At 46.3% G+C, this 24,141-nt stretch overlaps 1 protein-coding gene across 1 annotated transcript in view; it reads right to left on the bottom strand.

Moving 5' to 3' along the window:
* The window catches only part of nedd4l (NEDD4 like E3 ubiquitin protein ligase), a 69,099-nt gene extending 52,485 nt beyond the window's left edge, over positions 1-16,614 (bottom strand). Inside the window, 2 exon segments of the mRNA XM_076988814.1 lie at positions 3,449-3,522; positions 16,123-16,614. Coding sequence (XP_076844929.1) covers positions 3,449-3,522; positions 16,123-16,167 — 119 coding nt within the window. The 5' untranslated portion in view covers positions 16,168-16,614.
* Positions 16,615-24,141: the final 7,527 nt, after the last annotated feature.

Here is a 24,141-nt window from a genome sequence, read left to right as displayed (position 1 = left end):
CCAAAAACACGAGAACACGAAAACGAAACTCTCCCAGAACCAGCAACACCACGTAGAAGAAAAAAACAATGTACATGTACTCCACATTTTCGTTATTATTATTTTTTTTTACCGTTTAAACACTCCATAGTCCCAAGTTGCCAGAATTATTTCATCTCTCCGTTGCAGTGATAGATATAATCAATCGCACTATTTCTCCAGTGCTGTTACAATAACTTAAACAGTGTTGTAGTAAAGTTGTAAGAAAGGTGAGGATTTTGTGTGGTTACTGTTTTGAAAGCATTCTTGAAAGTTTTCTTTCCGCATTCCCATTGGCTGTAGCTAGACGCTGCTGCCGACTCTCAGTCGCCGACTGCTAGATGTTAAACATGCTAGATATCTGCCAGTTGTCTGCGACCAGTCGGCGACGGCTCGGCGAGCGTCTTTCAACGTCTTTCAGCAGTTCACACTACACGACTAAGCGAGCGACGAGTGATCGCCGATTTGCCTCCGACCACAGTTTTTGTCGGCGATCAGTCAGCGACTGAAAAACCAGCCTAAAATCGTGTAGTGTGAACACGACTAGGGAATCGCCGACTCATCTGGCTGCCGTCCAAAAACGCGAGAACACGAAACGAAACTCTCGCGAGAACCAGCAACACCACGTAGAAGAAAAAAAAAACAATGTACATGTACTCCACATTTTCGTTATTATTATTATTTTTTTTACCATTTAAACACTCCATAGTCCCAAGTGAACATAAATATAATCAATCGCACTATTTCTCCAGTGCTGTCACAATAACTTAAACACAGTGTTGTAGTAAAGTTGTAAGAAAGGTGAGGATTTTGTGTGTTTGCTGGGTTACTGTTTTGAAAGTATTCTTGAAAGTTTTTTACATTCTTCAGAGATATCTTCAGCGGTGCCGCAGTTCTCTCTCCGCGTTCCCATTGGCTGTAGCTAGACGCTGTTCCCATTGGCTGTAGCTAGACGCTGCTGCCGACTCTCTGTCGCCGACTGGGCTAGATATTAAACATGCTAGATATTTGCCGGTCGTCTGCGACCACTCGGCGACGGCTCGGCGAGCGTCTTTCAGCAGTTCACACTACACGACTGAGCGAGCGACGAGTGATCGCCGATTCGCCTCCGACCACAGTTTTTGTCGGCGATCAGTCGGCGACTGAAAAACCAGCCTGAAATCGTGTAGTGTGAACCAGGCTTTATCTGATACCAAACCTGTCGCTCTGATCAGAAACATCTAGAAGTCAAAGTGCTCCAGTGGCGACAGCATCCAAAGTGAACGCGGGCGAGGTTATTCCCAACAGGGTTGAGAAACACAGCACGTCAGGGCTAATTAATGTGTCAGCTCGCTCATAAACTCCACAGGGTCAGAGTGCATGTGAAGTATTAAACGCCTCAAGTCCCGCCCACTCCTGCCTCTGATTGGGCCTCCCTCAGGAGAACCATTCAGAGTTAATTCAATACGTTTGATCAAATCACACGCAACCATCAATGTGGTACGAGCAGATTATGGCAGGGGCAGGGTAGGGGGCAGGGTAGGGGGCAGGGTAGGGGGCAGGGTAGGGGGCAGGATAGGGGGCAGGATAGGGGGCAGGATAGAGGGCAGGATAGGGGGCAGGATAGGGGGCAGGGTAGGGGGCAGGGTAGGGGGCAGGGTAGGGGGCAGGATAGAGGGCAGGATAGGGGGCAGGATAGGGGGCAGGATAGGGGGCAGGGTAGGGGGCAGGGTAGGGGGCAGGGTAGGGGGCAGGGTAGGGGGCAGGGTAGGGGGCAGGATATGGGGCAGGATATGGGGCAGGATAGAGGGCAGGATAGGGGGCAGGATAGGGGGCAGGATAGGGGGCAGGATAGGGGGCAGGATAGAGGGCAGGATAGGGGGCAGGATAGGGGGCAGGGTAGGGGGCAGGGTAGGGGGCAGGGTAGGGGGCAGGGTAGGGGGCAGGGTAGGGGGCAGGGTAGGGAGCAGGGTAGGGAGCAGGGTAGGGAGCAGGGTAGGGGGCAGGGTAGGGGGCAGGGTAGGGGGCAGGATAGAGGGCAGGGTAGGGGGCAGAGTAGGGGGCAGGGTAGGGGGCAGGGTAGAGGGCAGGGTAGGGGGCAGGGTAGGGGGCAGGGTAGAGGGCAGGGTAGAGGGCAGGGTAGAGGGCAGGATAGAGGGCAGGGTAGAGGGCAGGGTAGAGGGCAGGGTAGAGGGCAGGGTAGAGGGCAGGGTAGAGGGCAGGGTAGAGGGCAGGGTAGAGGGCAGGGTAGAGGGCAGGATAGGGGGCAGGGTAGAGGGCAGGGTAGAGGGCAGGATAGAGGGCAGGGTAGAGGGCAGGGTAGAGGGCAGGATAGAGGGCAGGGTAGAGGGCAGGGTAGAGGGCAGGGTAGAGGGCAGGATAGAGGGCAGGGTAGAGGGCAGGGTAGAGGGCAGGGTAGAGGGCAGGGTAGGGGAAGAGGGATCACCAGGTCTGGACCCAGCTCACCACGAGCGTGCCCAGAACACGGCCAGCTTGACTAGGCAAGTTCTCTTTAATGTGACTGTAAGAAGACCAGTACAATAACTCTATGCACAGCGTTAAGAATCCACAGGTCCAGCTCTGAGAGGAACACAGAGACACCCTGTGCTCTACACCAGCAGGGGGCGCCCTGCATGTGAGAGGACACTGGGATCATTCTGCTACCCCAAAGTGCTCAAACAAAGAGAGCATTGTGTGATCCTGGACGACCGACACACACACACACTAACACACACACACACACACACACACACACACACACACACACACACACACACACACACACACACACACACACACACACACACACACACACACACACACACAGAGAGAGTATACTGATCACATTCTCAAAAACCGCATTCAAAAACAAACCATCTCAATCGAGTCGTCCTTGAAAGTAATGCCAATCAAGCGTGCTCATTAGATTATACATAAACAGATTTTGGGTGGTTAGACCTGATCTGTGTATGTGGTACCATACACAACACACATGACATTCTCCCCCATGTTCCCCTGAACCTCAACACACCTGTGCAACACCTGTGTGTGTGTGTGTGGATCCATGACTCTGAACACATACGAGGTCTCCCTCACGTTTGATGTCCCACCATGAAGGGATCTGGGAATCATAGTGAAGCCACTGCCCAACACACCCCCTCACACACACACACACACACCTCCTCACACACACACACACATCCTCACACAGGCCTGAGGGTGGTCCAGGAGGAAGGAACCCCGACACTGATGCACACTCTCTGATTTACAGTCTGTTAGCACAGGACAAGTCTATACAGAGGAAGGAAGTGATGCACACACACACACACACACACACACACACACACACACACACACACACACACACACACAACCAGCGTGTGGCTCACAGAGGACTGCTAAGGCAGCAGGTGTAGAATCACATGTTCTCTATAGGCATCCCCCCCCTTACCTGGCACCAATGATGTCCTTCTTGGCCAGATCAATCCCTGCGATAACCTTCACACGAAGGACACGAGATTCATTCTGCAAAAAATAACAACACAAAATGAACACACACAAGAACCTCGTTGCATCATTGGGGGGGGTGTGGTGGGCTGGAGGGGGTGTGGTGGGCTGGGGGGGAGACACGAGAATAACAACCACATAAGCCGGCGCCTGAATAGCAGATACCCTGATTTAACTGCATCTCCATAAAGGAGACTGGCCTGCACAAAAGTAAAGTTATTATCCGTGTGCTCAAAGTTCACTGGAGGGACAGTGGGAGGAGCCTTCTGTCACAGTAAGCGGGGCAGTCTATTGACTCCTCCCCCACTGAGAAGGATACTATATTCTGATCGCGATGTGAGACAAACATTACATAACTAATCAAGCTTTTCAGTGCAAGCATCCTCAAAATGTCTATATAAAAAGAATGTTTTATTATAATTTTATTGCTTGCATTAAAAACTAAATAAAATTTATGAACAAGTGATGAATAGAGAATGATGTAGTAATGATTCAGACACTTTGCTGCAATTCATAATGTAATTAAATCAACAATCCCTAATCAGCCTAATGACTTGAGTTCAACCCTCTCCTGTGCTGCAACACCAGCACTCCAACACGGCACCCTACAGAAACACCACCTCTCTCTCCACCCCTCTCCCTCTCTCTCTCTCTCTCTCTCTCTCTCTCTCTCTCTCTCTCTCTCCCTCTACCTCTCTTCCTCTCTCTCTCTCCCTTTCTACCTCTCTTCCTCTCTCTCTCTCTCTCTCTCTCTCCCTCTCTCCCCCTCCACTACAGAGGGACGGGTCAGCTACAGAGGGACGGGTCCGCTACAGAGGGACGGGTCCGCTACAGAGGGACGGGTCCCACCACGACTCCACCCAGCTCGACCCCTCTGAAGTCAAAGCTCTAAGTGGATCTTCACGGTCATGCAGGTTTTATTCTGTCATCCCTCTCTATCTGTTAACCAAGTTTGGGAGGGGGTACAGCCCGTCGAGGGGGGGTACAGCCCGTCGGGAGGGGGGTACAGCCCGTCGGGAGGGGGGTACAGCCCGTCGAGGGGGGGTACAGCCCGTCGAGGGGGGTAGATGCCTTCAGGGGGGATACAGGCCTTCGTCACTGTCTAGTCAGGGTGGACAGGGAGGCATTTCCAGCTCAACATGTGTAATTACTCCAGAGTTCTGACGGTTCTGACGTGACCCTACAGTAGTTAAGGCCCAAGACGCTCCTCCAGTGTTGACTAGCCCACAGCGCCTCACAGAGGCAGGGAGGGGCAGGGACACTGCTGCAGGAATATCTCCGCGTGTTCTCCACACCTACAACACAAACCGTAGGAACACACGCGTGTCCAGTGTAGAGTCTCTGGTGAGGAACCTCCAGCCACGCTAGTGCCCAACGTCATTTTAAACGCTGCAGTTTCCCCCCAAACGTTCCAGCTACTCACAGACAAGGAGCGACTTCTGGTCTGATCAGCACACACACACACACACACACACGGAGTGGTGTTAACCCCATGGCACAAAACCGCTTTAAAGCAAATAACACCGGTGTGTGTGTGTGTGTGCCTCAGTGTTTCTCCTGCATTTCTGTTACATTCATTTGTTATTGGTACATTCATTAAACTTTAACCATAACAACAACACCAGTACACATTTCTAAAGGCAAAATGTACACACTGTTAATCTCATTTAGCTATGTGGTGTTTAATTATTATCTACATATTCATGATTAAAACCGACCATTAATTATTCACAGAACAGCCAGCATTCATTCACTCTCTCTCTCTCTCTCTCACACACACACACACACACACACACACACACACACACACACACACACAATACTGGAGTAAAAAGACCACAGGGCCACTGATGAGAGCCGAGCGTCCTCCCCCTGGTCTGTGAGAGACCCGCTCACACCTCCACACGGGCGCCATCACGCTGGCGTCACGCTACCGTCATGCTGGCGTCATGCTGGCGTCACGCTACCGTCATGCTGGCGTCATGCTGGCGTCATGCTGGCGTCACGCTACCGTCATGCTGGCGTCACGCTACCGTCATGCTGGCGTCACGCTACCGTCACGCTGGCGTCATGCTGGCGTCATGCTACCGTCATGCTGGCGTCATGCTACCGTCACGCTACCGTCACGCTGGCGTCACGCTGGCGTCACGCTACCGTCATGCTGGCGTCACGCTACCGTCATGCTGGCGTCACGCTACCGTCACGCTGGCGTCATGCTGGCGTCATGCTACCGTCACGCTGGCGTCACGCTGGCGTCACGCTACCGTCACGCTGGCGTCACGCTACCGTCACGCTACCGTCACGCTACCGTCACGCTGGCGTCATGCTGGCGTCATGCTGGCGTCATGCTGGCGTCACGCTGGTGTGGGGTTGCTGTAGAACTGCTCGTGTCATTAGACTCTCACAGCACACAGTGTTTCACATACACACAATACACCCGACCCCAGGGGAGGGGAAACATGAAGGGGGAGGAGCAGCATCCCACCCTCCACCATGATTAAATGAGCTGGCACACTTCACGTCTGTAGGAAGAAAATATCAGGATATCAAAGCACTGCTTCAAGTGTATCTCTCTCTCTCTCTCCCTCTCTGCCTCCACATGCAATATTTGTTATTATAATAACCTTATAATTTTCTCTTGAAGACAGCATGTACATTTTTAATGAGTGTATGGAGTCTGGTGTGAGAGAGAGGTGTGTGTGTGTGTATGGTGTGTGAGGGGTTTGTGTGTGAGGTGTGTGTGTGAGAGAGAGAGGTATGTGAGCTAGGGTATAGGGCACAGGTGTCAAACTCAAGGCCCGCGAGAGCTTAAAAAGTCAAATTGTCCTAAAAAAGAGCAAAATACGTGCAGTGAACAAAAACTACATTTCCCACAATTATGTTACCTGCGACATGGCGGCATCTCGACACTGCAGTGTTTCCATATCGATGCAATAAATGTAATTGAGAAATACAAATAATGATCCCAAAATGTCCAGGAAGAGAAACATCGATGCAGATAGAAGGGTGTTTCAAGAGAGATGGGAACGTGATGTTTGCGCTTCAAGGAGAAAAACGGGTATGAAGCCGTGGCGGATGTCAAAAAGTACAGTCTACGTCGGCATTTTGCGACCAAACACGGAGCCAAGTATGCCAAAATTAGGCATCAAGTAAACAACAAATTGCCAAAGAATTAAAAAGCAAACTGCGATCGCAACAGAATGTGTTCACAACCACAAACGAATCGGCAGTAAAAGATGGTTTTGATGTGGCTGAAGAAATCTCCCACACTTCAAAGTCTTTTTCAGAGGGAGCGTTTACGAAGCACAATTGCTGTTTTCAGTTATTTGATATTTCAAGTTTTGAACAAAGTAAATGTGATATATTTGATGTTATTTTTCTTTTTTCACTTGGATAGTGAATTTAAAGGATTTATGTTATAATAAGAGCAACAAGCAAACATGCAAATATATATGTAATATTTGTAACTTCAGAGTTATTTAACATTAAGGAGTAGTTACATTTATGTGGGGAATGATTACGCTGATGTGGCCCGCGGTGAAAATGAGTTTGACACCCCTGGTGTAGGGTGTAGTGTGCAGGGTACAGGGTGTAGTGTGTAGTGTGCAGGGTACAGGGTGTAGTGTGCAGGGTGGAGCCCCCCCCTCTGTGTCTGAAGAGGTTGGGAACTCGTAATGCAGATAAATGACTACAGATAAATAAAGACAGTCCCCTCCCATTAAACTCAGGTCAGTCTAAAGCCAGCGTTACACTCATACATCACCAACACTTAAAGTGCACCCTTATCTAATCTTACACAAATAACCTTCCAAAAATAAAATAGCACCTTTTAAATGATAAACGGTTTCCCAGAAAACCACGCGTGTGGGGATGGCTTCAGGTCCTCACGCGCATCCCCTCAAGGGACGAGGACGCCGTAGTTACAGGACGCGTGGACGCCGTGGTTACAGGACGCGTAGACGCCGTAGTTACAGGACGCGTGGACGCCGTGGTTACAGGACGCGTGGACGCCGTGGTTACAGGACGCGTGGACGCCGTGGTTACAGGACGCGTGGACGCCGTGGTTACAGGACGCGTGGACGCCGTGGTTACAGGACGCGTGGACGCCGTGGTTACAGGACGCGTGGACGCCGTGGTTACAGGACGCCGTGGTTACAGGACGCGTGGACGCCGTGGTTACAGGACGCGTCTCTGAAGGGCCAGGAACATTTGCTTTTATTCATGTGCAATGGAAAAGGCCAAGTTAGTGTGATGGAGTCCACACTTATAGCTCAGCATATTTAACACTTGCCGTACTGATCTGAGGTCTGTCGTTTATTTTGCCATACTGATCTGAGGTCTGTCGTTTATTTTGCCGTACTGATCTGAGGTCATGACATCGAGCCATCCTGTGATCTCTGCCACACCAGACAAAGGAACACATTGTGAACACATTCTCCTTTCTACAGCGACAGACTTCATGTGCTTGAAGTCTGCACTGGGGGAGTCTATCGTCCAAGCTGCTCAAAGCATCAATACTCCTGGACTTCAATACATCAATACTCGTGCCCCGCGGCCCTGTGTCCTGTGTCCTGGACTCGCAGGTCAAAACATGCCAAAGCCACAGATAAACCCCAGGATCTGCTATCCAGTTCAGTAGGTCAAAGTTCAGCTTTATCTAAATACTGCATTAGCAGGAATATTTACTACCACACAGCTCTTCCGGTCTGGTTCCGCTACTGGTTCGAACACTGTCGAACACTGTTTGTGTGTACAAATACGAAGCAACTAATCTCCGAACAAGCTTGGTTAAAATTCTGCCTTCTGCCAAAAGAAAAGTTAAAGAATGTCTTATCTCTGTTTGATAGTGAAGTCAAATCCGGAGAGGGTGGGTGGGGGGGGGGGGGCAAGAAAGAGTCGAGGGGAATATGTGCAGGACAGATAAGACATCCAGGAGACCCAGACACATGAAGCACAAACACCACCTCAAATGCAGTCAAGTCTGATCAACAGCCACTCAAATACAATCCCTCAGAGTGGATTTGGCACTAGATCTGACTGTTCTCGGGTCTTTTGGCGAGATATCAGATAAAAGGTTAGCGCCCTTGATCAGGACATTACCCAGAAAATTTACTGGATTTTTTGTTTATCAGAGGTTAGATAGCACAGAGCTGAGAGTGATGAAGACCTTCGCCCTAGTACCTGCAGACAAACAGCCCTGGTCCATGGGGTCCGTATGTGTTGGGGTTAGAAAAAGAGACAGGTCACCTTAACTTTGAGGGTAAGAAAATCTATTCTGACACGACCATACATCTGAGATTCTGCAAAAATGGGGACACGGAGAGATTAGGAAGGTTCAGAGACCGGAGAACCACACCAGACGGCCCTGCTAGCCATGCTGAGATCCGCAGGAACGCCGCACTCACAGGACAGAGAAGACGGCCCACAGTGGGAGGAGCCAGTGCTGGTGCAGGCCACAGTGGGAGTAGCCAGAGCTGGTGACTCCCACCTGGACTAAAGCAAGAAGAAGATTCCAGTAACTGAACTGGGAGAGAGCAAGTGGCCCCAGACAAAGGAGTCACGCACAGATCTGGAGAAAAGTTACAATCTTCCCAACCTGTACTGCCGGAGCAGAGAGTCCACCAGACTCCTGGGTGGTGGGAGCACATGGAACCAAAGAAGAAGAAAACGTCCCAGAGTGCCACTCATCCGCAATAGGAAGACTCCTCAACATGAACCATATTGGGAGAACATAGCAACACTACCCTAAATAAGGCTAAAAAAACAGGAACAGACAGCATGCAAAGAACATTACAAACAATGATTAGATTCAAATAAAACATTAGCTCATTAGATCACTAGCTGATTAACTGCCTCACTAAGACCCTAAGACAGAACAGTGGGCTATTTAATAATCCAAACAAAGATGGAACTATCTGTACCTCACCAGGAACCACATTAGGGTCAACGGCCATCTAACAAAAACAAACAAGCTCAAGAACGGCTGAGGGAAAACACCAAGATGTATAGTGGACAGGAAGACACGCTCCAACCCCTGGTAGACCCGGCATTGACACGTCCAGAACTCAAGAACCATGTGGACTGCTCTCAGGACACAAGCTCAATAGAACGCACAAATCCCTTTCTCAATATAGTTAAGGGAAAATCTACATTAAGGCGAGATGGTACTTAATTAAGGATTATTACACAGCAGAACTAATGACAGTTCTTGCATATTGCTGTAACACACGGTACGACACTCAACGGGACATTCACATTTTTAATTGCTGTTGTGTATGAATCAGAATCACTTAATTGTTAAAAACCCACTTTTACTCGCAGGCCTTTTTAAGTAATTAGCGTTTGTAGTATATATGGGGGACATCTTATATGTAATTCTGTGTTTATTTTATGTTGTGTGGGGATGTTCCTGTTCTTAATGTATCTTTTTGGTCTTTTTATCTTTCATGTGTTTTTATGGATATTAGAAGTGGTTCTTGTACAGCACTTTGGAGCACCGGCTCAAAAAAGCGCTTTATAAATAAAAATTTACTTACTTACTTACTTACTTACTTACTAATTTGCCAAGAACATTACAGACACGAGGATTTTGTTCTGGTGAACACATGTATGACATGGAATACTCTGAAGAGACCAAACACACTGTTAACAGGTGTTTAACTAAGGGAGGAAATACTATAAACAAGAGATAGACTGAGTTAGCATACAGTCATACATATACAGTCATACACTGTCATACGTACAGTCATGCAGTAAAATAAATGTGAAAGGTGCTGTATAAATGAACCTGCCTTTTCCCATACAGTCATTACTTGGAAACAGCCGTGTAGATGATAACATTGTTAATAATAATCTAAAGACGTGGCACAACTGAGCCGAACAGGATATTTTAATGTGGTTCAGAAATGACACAAACAAACTAACAGCTAAACAAACAGGTCAACATTTTGAGGTGGGGAGGATACGATCGACAATTTGAGCCTGCTAAATTAGATAAATATGTAAACAACAGACAAAGGCAGGAAGTGGACTCTTGTACTGTGGAAGGGTTGGAGTTAGCACTACACTCATCCTGCTGAACAAGCCAATTAGATCAGCGTGATTTATACAGATATTTACAAATGTACAATATTTTAATAGAGACCAGAAAAGATCAATAAATACTATTTGATTTGGGCATTTATTAATGATTAATTCAAAGTATATACAGGAGCATTCAAATAATTAAAAGATACCAAGAGCCATGCAAATAAATTTGATTGGTGACCAAACACATGAACACCAGAAGAGGTGTGTAGATGGAGAGTGAAGAACATGGCACTGGAAATGTTTGATTAGGGTTCTTCATACTCTCAGAAGAAGAGCTCTGATAACCACACGCTCCAGGACTCTGGAAACACTGGCACACAGTCCAGATGGCACAGCACTTTCAGAACTTTCTGTCCAGTAATTGTGTCTTTCTGGCAAGAGAAAGGAACTGCTAGAGAGACAACAGGGAATGAAACGTGAGTTCTCGTGGGTCAACCTTTACTTCAACATGGAAGAATGAAGAAGCCTCTCCTAACATTTTATTGTCAGCCAATAAAAAAGACCATAGCAGGAAAACGGCTGTTGAAGGATCCATCAACAAAACACTATGGCTGGGAATAACAGGGGGGCTAGAGAGGTCCGCGTGAAGCCCTGCGTAATACTGTGTAATCCCTCATGTTTGTTAATCTGCAAGCAACCGAATCCTGTGTCTGAGGATCTGACACACCATCTGCTTTTTGTTTTGGTTTTTAAGCTGTTTGTCTATATCTGTGTATCTGGATTACCCCCTGGGAAATTGTCGCCTGGGGTGACTGTAAAATGAGGAAACATTTTTAAAATGTTTAAAAAGCTGTAAATGTCACTAGGGACCAGTTCTACGCGGTCAGGCATAAGTAAGGGCGTCTGAAAGTCTGAATCAGCACCCTGAATAATTCAATCATACACTATTCCTTCTCTGCAGCACACATGAAGCCAAGCAGATTACATAAAGTCAGTTACATAACGTGCTGTGAATTACAGCATTCAACGTGGCCCTGAGAACGTTAAATATCCAGAACGGAAGACATCTAACCGGTACCAGCCCCTGGCCCAATCAGCTGAGATCAGCAGGAAACATTCATCAACACCACGTGCACTCAGGGCTAACAGGGGGTAACAGGGGGGTAACGGGGGCATCTAGGAAACCCAGGCAAACAACCAAAGACCTGAACATGCAGTGTTTACGCCTTGAAATATGTACAGTAGCTTGCTTGTGTGTGTGTGTGTGTGTGTGTGTGTGTGTGTGTGTGTGTGTGTGTGCGCCTGCATGTGCTTCATGCAACAAAGCAGAAATACATGAAAAACATCTAGGGATGCACAAATTTACCATCTAACTGTTAACTAACAATAAATTGTCAGTTTGGGCCAATTAATACCAACAGTTAAACATTAATAATCTACATGTTTTAAAACAAATTTCAAATATTTGCTACAAGGTAAAAGAGAAACAGCATAGATATGAATCAGCTCTGGCCACTACACCCGGTTCTGCTGAAGATGTAACTGATCTAGATGGCAGGTGGAGGTTGTTGTGGTGGAGGTGAACACCACTCTCTGTGCCACAGGCATGATCCGTGCAAACGTTAGACTAGCAAGACACCAGCACCTCAAACCTCCACAATAGCAACGATTACTCTGCCAACAACACGTTCGGGCTAAGGCTAGGCAGATATTATACGCAAGGATGATGAGAGTCTCATTTAACTTAAACCACATGACATTACTAGAACTACAATCTATTATTTAAGAACATAATACGATTGAGAACATGTCGGCTTGCTGAACAAGTTGCTAGACAGCGAGAATGAATCCTGCCCCTAAATCGGGGAGAGAGGAAATGTTATGTTGAACACTGAACACTGCACACCTGAACACCTGAACACTGCACACTCTCTTGAGAAAAACATTTGTTTTGGTATTGTTCTCTGAGACAGCTGTTAATTCTAAAGATCACATTTTAATCTTTATGGTTAACACTTAGTGGTTAGTTAAGGAGCAAAATAGCTGGGCGAGCATATGTAATGACAGCAAGACTGAATGGTCTCTAGGAGAGGCTTAATAAACACAGTGAGCAGGTGTTATTAATTACAAACATGTTATAGCAGGTAGCAATACAGCAGTACCACAGAACACAGGCTAAGGTAAGACACACGGAGCTATAGGGAAGGGGGACAGACAGGTAAGGCAGTGAGACAGAGAGAGGAAGACACGGAGAGTAGCGCTGACCTAGAGGCTAATGTGTGGCGTTTCCAGTTCACATCGCCTCACTGTTCATTTCCAAGGCCTTGCGGAGTCATTAGGTCAGCTCCATCTCGGCACTGGACGTGGTTAATACTGCCAGCGTGAGTCATGACACTCAAAGCGATGATTCAGCCCAGGCGTGGAGTGAAACACGGCTCGTTCCCCAGCACGCTCCACCGCGCTTCCTACACTAGCACGCTAACATTTAACCCAGTGGCACGTTCACACACAACATTTATATTTTTAAGCTGATCTAAAAGTATTCTGGGGAGTTTGGGGGTGGAGGTCAGCTTTGAGATGCCACATGGTTACAAACAAACAGACATCGTGCCATATAAACATCCGAGATCTCCCACATTCCTGCTTTGACAAACAACCTACGGGCAAGACAGCTACAGTACCGATACATCTACAGTACCGATAACATCCGGCTAAACGAGTCCTGAGAAACCAGCATTAGTGGCAGATCGCTGCCAGGATTCACTACACATGCAACGCAAGACAGAGGAAGACTACCGACGCGATGAAGAGAGTGGAGGTCACGGAGGGCAGCATGAGACGTTTGAGATGAGCACCACCCTCCACACCACATGGAAGACCTGACTCTGCCAACCCCTCAAAAGCAGCCAACCTGACCCCCCCACTCTGTTCAAAGGTGCACGAAACAGCCGCATGCAACACTAATCGAACACCCACCCAACAACAGACGGGGAGCCATCGCTATGATCTGCTTTACTGCCAATAATTCAGATCAAAGCAGACAGTAGATCAGGATGACATGGTTTAAACAAGCAAACCCCCATGGCCCTTGTGCTTTGGTACGAGCTATAAACTGAATTCAATGTGCTGGTATGCGTATCGAACGTTTTTAAAACCACCCTGGCCACAAACTCTATACGATGAATGATTCGCCCAGCAAGCTGTTTCACTGGCAGCCTGCCTGAATGTAAGAGATCACCCTGTTCTACTGAACAACTGTAGACACAGCAACTGTGACTCCAGCCCCAAGACTGGACCGCCCTCCGAGACTGGACCGCCCTCCAAGACTGGACCATCCTCTAAGCCAGCATCCTACCCGTGTGGCGAGCCACAACCCCAGGTGAAATTATAGTAGCCACCTGCAGCCTTTGGTCAGTGTAGACACCTGAACAGTAGAACACCTGATCCCCAACCCTAACGCCACGCATATACACTACACACCGACATTCTGATCAATGAATGATAATCAATGTGAGTTTTCTTCACCCAAACACACTGCTACACACATGGGTTTTAGGGCCAACAAAGAATGCTTTTAGATATTTTTCAAATATATCAGATTTTTCAAAATCCTGTTGAACAAAAATAATCTAACGAGTGGCCAATTCTCCACATCTGTGCCATCACACGTACAATAACTCACAGCTCTCCAGTGATGTCCACTGCACTCTGAGCAGCGCTGGAGAGTGAAGCAGACCATTAAAGCACTAGCTGGGTTCCTTAAGCTGGGCGTACACTGTGCGATTTTTGGCCCATTTTCAGCCGATTTTTCACTCGTGCGACTATTTTTGTGATCGGGCCGAGTTTCGGCTCAATCGCGTGTCGTGCATCGTATAGTGTACACGGGTGAACGAGGAGCGATTCACACCTCACGACCAACTCCCGATCAGAAATCGCAGCGTCGCAAGAATATCAAACATGTTTGAAATTCAAATCGCTCCTCGTGAGAGTATCGCACTGTTGAAGCAGCTCCACGAGCCGACTCTCCCTGCGATTTAGTCGTACAGTTTGAGCTGGAGCTGAGTACACGATTTAAAATATCGTACAGTGTACGCCCGGCTTTAGAGAGCTGAAGCACTCAGGAACCTGCCCAACCTTAACCAAAACCTGACTGCATTAGCCCCGACCCCAACAAACCTGACTGCATTAGCCCCGACCCCAACAAACCTGGACCGAATGTTTCAGTGAGGTATTAAAGCAGAATCTGTTGATGTGGGTGGTTCACCCTCTGGGAGATTTAAAGAAAAGAAAAATGCTAGTGTGAACCTATTAAAATGATCTCACCAGCATTATAAGGTCATTTTTAATTGCCATGGGTACCATTTATGGTTGATGGATTAACTTTAAGGTAGCACTAGGTGACATGCAAATAGTAATTATTAAATTATGAATATTCAGACGCAGCCTTTACACAACCTTTCCAAGTCACTGAGCTGACTAGTGTATTATTTAACCCAGTTGAATTAACATTAGCAAGTGACAACCTTAAGCTAACCTCCAGATCACGTCCAACCAAGACACAGATGCTAAACTTTAGTGATAAATTATGTGTATATGAATAATTCAAAACAGTGTATTGCAGGACAAATAAGTTAATCCCTATAGTTTAACACCTTCTTTGGACACAATAATCTTAACAGGAACCGTTTCAGCGATACAGGACATTTCTGTAGTAGTTATGCAAATAAATTGTGAACTTTAGCACCCTAAACGTGCAGGTGGATTATCAGATGTTTTAAGGTTTGTACAAAATGCACTCGTGATGAAGCATGCTCAGTTTTTAACCCACTAATTAAAGACTATGACGTCTAGGCATTCAACGTGGCCTTCAATGTGCCCGTTTGAGTCTTATGGACTTCAGTCAGCTATTAACCGTCTAAGGACTCTGAGACAAACTCCACCAGTATGACACCATGACACTTGCTCTCTCAGTCTGTGCCTGAGACCACCCCCCCACCCTGCCCGCCTGTAGTCCGCAACATATTTGGATTTTAAAAACATCTGGAAAATGAGAGCACGCGTAGCAGTCAGGACACCGTCCCCCAGATGCACGTCTACATCTCCAGATCCCTGGTGCTGCCCGTCTACATCTCCAGATCCCTGGTGCTGCCCGTCTACATCTCCAGATCCCTGGTGCTGCCCGTCTACATCTCCAGATCCCTGGTGCTGCCCGTCTACATCTCCAGATCCCTGGTGCTGCCCGTCTACATCTCCAGATCCCTGGTGCTGCCCGTCTACATCTCTAGATCCCTGGTGCTGCCCGTCTACATCTCTAGATCCCTGGTGCTGCCCGTCTACATCTCTAGATCCCTGGTGCTGCCCGTCTACATCTCCAGATCCCTGGCGTTTCTGGATCCGATTGATCACAAGCCCAGTGATCTGCTCCACGTTCTCCACCCTTATTCAGGCTTCAAGAGACCATGAACTATACACACACACACACACACACACACACACACACACACACACACACACACCCCACGGGGACACAGAGACATACAGAGACACAGGGACACACACGGACACGGACACACACACACACATACTCACTTCCTCTTCCGACAGCCCGTAGATCGGTTCGTAATTCGCAGCCATAAAGGCGACGGCGGTTACCACGGGAACGCACTAGCTTAGCACGCTAGCTAACAATAGCGCCGCCGCCGCGACCACGTCCTCGCGCCACACGGTCCCGCGGACCCGTCCTGCCCGCACGGCACGGAGAAACGGCTCCAACCGGCACCAACCGGCTCCAACCGACACCGCGCGGCCACACACGCTCACGTAACGCCGAGACGGGCACGGTAACGGCGCTGCGCGACGGCGTCGAGTCCCTCTTCCCACGGGCGAGCGCAGCGATCCGCGGGCACTTCCTCTCCGGGAACGCGCCCCGTCCCCGAGATGATTGAAGACTAATCAAGCCAATCTGGACGCGCGCTGGGTGGAGAAACCAGCCAATCAGATCGGCCGGAGGGGTGTGGAACTTTCACACTTCACGTGGAACGTGTGGCGTTCTGGAATGCGCCGTGGCGGAGCGTGACCGAGGCGGATCACAACAGCGCAGCGCCCCCTGCTGCCTTGCATGCGACATTTCCCACTGTGCGCAGTTGGTCTGGTGAGCGCAGTTATGGGACGACGCCAGTTGTTTTGGATAGTTTGGATTGCATCTAGACGGAACTTTCCAGACCCGTATTTGGCTGTTAAAGCAGACCATTAGATTGTGATTTTCGTGACTCACCCCTTATGACTCAAACTCTCACATAAATTAACCCATAGTCATATAACCATACATTAAGGACTGAATTATTATACAATACAGGCAACACAAGGCCTCAATAAAATATGATATAAATGAAATACGAAGTCATAAAGAAAAAAGATTTAACGGCCAAAACATTGAGTGTATTGCTGTTGCTGGCTGAATGGTACTTTGGCGTTCCAGTTTTACTGAACGATTTACTACGACTGTGCGATCCAGAACAGTCCACTCACAAACTTTATTCTCGCTAATCCCAACGTTTTTCTGTTATTTATTTCTTGATTGTTAATTTGTGAAACGAAGCACTACCGGTCTTACAAAGCGCATTCGAATTTCTGGCAATTCTGTGTCTGACCTCTAGATGGCGGCGAACGACCACTGCACGCTGGCTACGTACAGCAGACTATATCCAGCATTTACATAGTCATAAAAAAATAATTAAAAAACTAATAATATAAAAAATAATAATATTTTGGCATTTTGTTTTATGTTTAATACCATCTAAAACTGTTTTGTCCCTTTTTTATTTGAAATAACCATACGGAGAGTTAAACAATGTTGAAATGCTTTCAATGAAAGTTAATTCTTTCACCACCAAGCCAGGAAATATTCCAAGACAAACAGTAGGCAGCTGTTTTATGTATAAACAGGTTAATACATTTGTCAAAACAAAGGGTTTTATTCCTCGAGAGTAAAATAATAAACTTCATTGTCAGATCATGTAAAAATATTTGCAGGTTAGAGGTCAGATTCATGATATGACAGGCAGGTCAGAGGTCAGATTCATGATTGATAGACAGGTCAGAGGTCAGATTCATTATATGATATACAGGTCATCAGTGGCAGATGCTTCATATCGAGAACAAGTTATGTAGTACATTATGTAGTGCACACTTCCCTGATCAGATAGGTAGTAGTTCCCTGATCAGATATGTAGTATTAGACAGAAAGAAAACTATATCTTGGGGCATTCTGTGTGTTTGCTTGTGATTGCATGTTGTCAAATTGCTTTGCTGTGTTGAACCTGTTTAGTCAAACCCAACACATTTGGTAAATGTCAAAGGTTTCACTAAAGCATTAAGGAGATCCATATGTCTCGCTCTCCACAAACATAAACACAAATATTTTCATTCTGGATGGCTTGGTTCTAACCAGTTGCTTGAAATTATTTAACAATACTACAATTACTACTACTACTCCTACTACTACTACTACTACTAATACTACACCTACTACTACTATTACTACTACTACTACTACACCTACTACTATTACTACTACACCTACTACTACTACTACTACTACTACTACACATACTACTACTACTACTACTACTACTACACCTACTACTACTACTACACCTACTACTACTACACCTACTACTACTACTACTACTACTACTACACCTACTACTACTACACCTACTACTACTACTACTACACATACTACTACTACTACACCTACTACTACTACTACTACTACACATACTACTATTACAACACCTACTACTACTACTACTACACCTACTACTACTACTGCACCAACTACTACTACTACTACTACTACTACTACTACTACTACTACTACTACTACACCTACTACTACTACACCTACTACTACTACTGCTACTACTAATACACCTACTACTACTACTACACATACTACTACTACTACTACACCTACTACTACTACTACTTCTACTACTACTACTACACCTACTACTACTGCTACTACTAATACACCTACTACTACTACTACTACTACACATACTACTACTACTACTACACCTACTACTACTACTACTACTACTACACCTACTACTACTACTGCTACTACTAATACACCTACTACTACTACTACTACTACACCTACTACTACTACTACAACTACTACACATACTACTACTACAACACCTACTACTACTACTACACCTACTACTACTACTACACCTACTACAACACTTACTACTACTACAACACTTACTACTACTACACCTACTACTACTACAACACCTACTACTACTACTACACCTACTACTACTACTACTACTACTACTACTACTACACCTACTACTACTACTGCTACTACTAATACACCTACTACTACTACTACTACACATACTACTACTACTACTACACCTACTACTACTACTACTTCTACTACTACTACTACACATACTACTACTACAACACCTACTACTACTACTACTACACCTACTACTACTACTACTACTACTACACCTACTACTACTACTACTGCTACTACACCTACTACTACTACTACTACTACTACACCTACTACTACTACTACTGCTACTACACCTACTACTACTGCTACTACTACTACTACACCTACTACTACTACTACTATAGCTAGTACTACTACTACTGCTACTACTAGTACTACTACTACTATTACTACAGCTAGTACTACTACTGATACTACTATTACAACTACTACTACTTCTACTGCTACTGCTACTACTATTACTACTACTATTGCTGCTGAAAGATCCCACAGTGAAATGGTGGATATAGGTGGTGGTCGTATCAATTTTGCAGTGTCCCCCCCCCCCTCTCTCTCTCTCTCTCTCTCTCTCTCTCTCTCTCTCTTCATTCTTTTTTCATGGCAGGTAGAGGTGTTGAGGTCATGCAGGCTCTTTTAAGCTCTGTTGTCCTTCCTGTTTGGGGTTACTGGGTTCTTCTTCTTATTGAGCTGTCTGTAACCACCCTGGCCTGTGACCGCCCGTACTCCGTGTGTGTCATGCATAGAAAGCACTGATGGAATATTAATTCTGTTTAAAGCCACATCAGACACCACCCCTGGTCAGAGAGGAGCAGTGTAAACAAAGTCATTAGGTGCAAATGGGTCATTAGATTTAATTTCCACTAAGGACAAATTAGATATTCACACCGGATAAACACCAGCGCTTGACAAAGGATCAGCTAGGTATATTCTATAGTTCTGATATATCACGCACATGAGAACATGTCATTAGTTTTAGATAGGCATCCTAATTAAAGATCCATAAGCTTTTCTTTGATTTCAAACCAGTGAACAGAGGTCACAATGATCAAATCTCCTCTCTTCATTGTCAATGAGAGAATGAAGAGGCTACAATAAAGGAGATGTTGCTAACGACACAGCCTGAAAGCAGTCCAACCCTACCTGAAGAACATGGACAGGTGAACCACAGGTGGACAGGTGAACCACAGGTGGACGGGTGAACCACAGGTGGACGGGTGAACCACAGGTGGACGGGTGAACCACAAGTGGACAGGTGAACCACAGGTGGACGGGTGAACCACAGGTGGACGGGTGAACCACAAGTGGACAGGTGAACCACAGGTGGACAGGTGAACCACAAGTGGACGGGTGAACCACAGGTGGACAGGTGAACCACAAGTGGACAGGTGAATCACAGGCGGACAGGTGAACCACAAGTGGACAGGTGAGCCACAGGTGGACAGGTGAGCTACTGGTGGACAGGTGAACCACAAGTGGACAGGTGAGCCACAGGTGGACAGGTGAGCCACAGGTGGACAGGTGAGCTACTGGTGGACAGGCGAGCCACAAGTGGACAGGTGAGCCACAGGTGGACAGGTGAGCCACAGGTGGACAGGTGAGCTACTGGTGGACAGGTGAACCACAAGTGGACAGGTGAGCCACAGGTGGACAGGTCAGCAGTATGTGGGCAGGTGAACCACAGGTGCACAGGTGACTAACAAGTAGAGATAGACAGGGGACAGCCATACAAGCACATCCTGATATATGGTTGTGGGATGATTAAAATATTAACAATTTCAAAATGTTCGTGGATGCAAAGATTTTAAATCAGCTTCATGGATATGACTCCCAAAAGTGCTTTTCAGTTGCTGTATAATTAAATGTAAGCTATTTAATTAAGATGATTTTACATGGGGGACCTACAGTACAACTGTATGATTGTCAAAAAGAACAAGTTTGTCTCTATGTGAATACCTTTGGATTTAGAGGTTTGCTGTTATCAACATAGTAATGATTTACCGACACTGCAGATTTACCCTGATTGTGTAGATTTACCCTGACTGTGTAGATTTACCCTGACTGTACAGATTTACCCTGATTGTGTAGATTTACCCTGACTGTACAGATTTACCCTGACTGTACAGGTTTACCCTGTGTAGATTTACCCTGACTGTGCAGATTTACCCTGATTGTGTAGATTTACCCTGACTGTACAGATTTACCCTGACTGTGTAGATTTACTCTGACTGTACAGATTTACCCTGACTGTGTAGATTTACCCTGACTGTACAGATTTACCCTGACTGTGTAGATTTACCATGACTATACAGATTTACCCTGACTGTGTAGATTTACCCTGACTGTACAGATTTACCCTGACTGTGTAGATTTACTCTGACTGTACAGATGTACCCTGACTGTGTAGATTTACCCTGACTGTACAGATTTACCCTGACTGTGTAGATTTACTCTGACTGTACAGATGTACCCTGACTGTGTAGATTTACCCTGACTGTACAGATTTACCCTGACTGTGTAGATTTACCCTGACTCACTTCAGAGGAGCTGAATTCAGGTCTTTGTTGTGGCTCCAGGTTCACATGGTGATCTCACTGTGTTCTCACTGTGTTCTCACTGTGTTCTCATTGGGTTCTCACTGTGTTCACACTGTGTTCTCACTGTGTTCTCATTGAGTTCTCATTGGGTTCTCATTGTGTTCTCACTGGGTTCTCACTGTGTTGTCACTGAGTTCTCACTGGGTTCTCATTGGGTTCTCATTGGGTTCTCACTGTGTTCACAGTGTGTTCTCAGTGTGTTCTCACTGGGTTCTCACTGGGTTCACCCAGAAGACTCTGCACTGTCGAATGTACCTCAATTCAACCACGCTTTATTTTTCTGTCTGTTGGACTGGTTTCCTCAGCCAGTCTCACAGCATGAGACAAATGTGCTCACGATTAAAAGTAGCACCTGTTTTCTGTTTTGAGGAGAGACGCATGATCAAATTCAGAAAATAAAAATCGGTTAAGAAACAAAACAAACTCTGAGACTCCGAGACTCTGCTTATAGACCGTATCTGGCCTGCCCTGTGTGTGAGCGCTCAGCATCACTCCAACTCCAGGACCCAAACACACGAGGGTTTATTTGACAACAGCACACAAGTAAACACAAGATTCTGCAGGTTGATATAAGGTAGGTGCTGAGGACGAGTACGGTGGGTTTCATTAGGGCAGCGATCCACAGTGTTTCAGGGACTAGGCAGGAGACAGGGTCATCTAGGAGACAGGGTCATCTAGGAGACAGGGTCTGGAGACACAAGGTAAGTCAGTACACAGAAGATCAAGGCAGAGAGACACTTGGTAGTCAACATGACTGAGGCAACCAACTACTAACATGATTGAACTACCAAACAACTCAATGCTTTTTGCCTTCCTTCCTGTGAGCTAGCTTTTAGTCTTAGTCTTTAGTGTGTGTCTTTGGTTCTGGTGTGTCTGTGCACCGTGTGTCTCTGTGCACCGTGTGTCTCTGTGCACCGTGTTCTGGTGCATGATTTGATTCGTGTGTCCCAAAGTTGTAACAAAGACTCAGTCACCAATCACTTCATGTTCTGTAATACATTTGTCCCGCAGACATTCTTACTAACTAGCAGGATTACAGAGAGGATGTGTATGTTGTGAACAAGTGAATAACGGAGATGACAGGTTTATGTCTGGAGCTCTGTGACAACCAGTAAAGGTGAAGCAATATATGGCCAACGCCACTACCAAAAGAGGAAGAGTAAAGCCTGTTCAATCATAATTTCCAGACAGCAGGGTTTATTTCTCACCAGTTCCGAGAAAGAACAGGGTGATATATGCGCGGTGCTAGTGACATGACTTGATTTATAACAGCACGGGTGACATCACGTTCACAAATCAAACCTTTCTTCAGAAATGTTGGGAGGGGGGAGAGGAGACGGACTCGGAGGCTTCCGTCTTGAGCAGCAGGTCCATGTGACAGCTGAACTGTGGGTTTGGTGACTATCCGCAGGTACTGTGGAGAAGTTCTCCTGTCTCCTAGAGATCCCTCAATTTATAACCACACGCGTAGGGAAGGGCGGAAACAAGCAAAACCTCAGAGTACCATAAACCAGCTTTTACCTCGGCAGACTGGGCTTGTTTGAGCAGAGCAAAGTCATGTGTTTAAAGAGTAAGCACAGGTAGCTTAGGTCATTACAGAAGCAGTTATAAATGACGTCACGCTGACCCCAGAGGAAGTGGACACGGGGTGTATTCACCATGCTGGCCAGGAGCAACGGCAAAGATTAAGCATAATCCAGGGATATAGGCTGGGAAATTGGACCTGGAGCGTGACTTTAGTCTAGGAGTAGAACTAGTCTGCACTAGAACAGTCTAAAGACTTTTAGTTTGTTACGTTTCTCAAAAATTTGCATAATCTGAAAACCGACTCTTCAACCAGCCAAATAAAATGTGTTCTGCACTTCTGCATCAAGTTTGTTTTATGATGTTGAAGCGTAACTGACTTACTCCTGGATGACGCCATCACACCTGAGTGAGACACACCTGAGACACGCCATCACACCTGAGTGAGACACACCTGAGACATGCCATCACACCTGAGTGAGACACACCTGAGACACGCCATCACACCTGAGTGAAGGCAGGGAATGAAGACAAGCCAAGGCAGGTTATCTATATATCTCGCAATACAGTATATATATAGTGAGAGAGAGTGAGTGAGAGAGAGAGAGAGAGAGATAAAGAGAGAGAGAGAGAGAGAGAGAGAGAGAGAGAGAGAGAGAGAGAGAGAGAGAGAGAGAGAGAGAGAGAGAGAGAGAGAGAGAGAGAGAGAGAGAGAGAGAGAACATTTGTTGACCTGGTATGTTTTTTTCCCCTGAATGTGGTCTATATAACAATGATATTCTGTTAATAGGTTAGTAGGTTTTGGTTTCATTCAAGAATCAAAGTTGTCTTTGTTTATGTAATTGTTATTTATGATCTACTGAGGTCAAACACAACAAAAATAATAAATAATGAGGCAGTTGGAGAAGTTAGACGTGTGTGGAAATCTGTGCATGTAATCAAACAAGAAGCCATAGACCAGCAGTTCAACCAACAAACCAACCATAGAGTACCCACAGTGTTCAAGGACCTGCGTTTGTCCTCACAGTGGAATACATACATACAGAATTTTCTGCCATAATACTGAAAAATTTAACTCCACTATATTTTAACAATAAATTAGTCACTGAGTAGTATCATCCCCCATCGCCTAGTTAGGTCAAATCATGAAAACAACCACAATAACTA

This window comes from Brachyhypopomus gauderio, unplaced genomic scaffold (assembly GCF_052324685.1).
Source record: "Brachyhypopomus gauderio isolate BG-103 unplaced genomic scaffold, BGAUD_0.2 sc64, whole genome shotgun sequence".
Lineage (NCBI taxonomy): Eukaryota > Metazoa > Chordata > Actinopteri > Gymnotiformes > Hypopomidae > Brachyhypopomus > Brachyhypopomus gauderio.
This window is presented reverse-complemented; position numbering and strand designations above follow the sequence as displayed.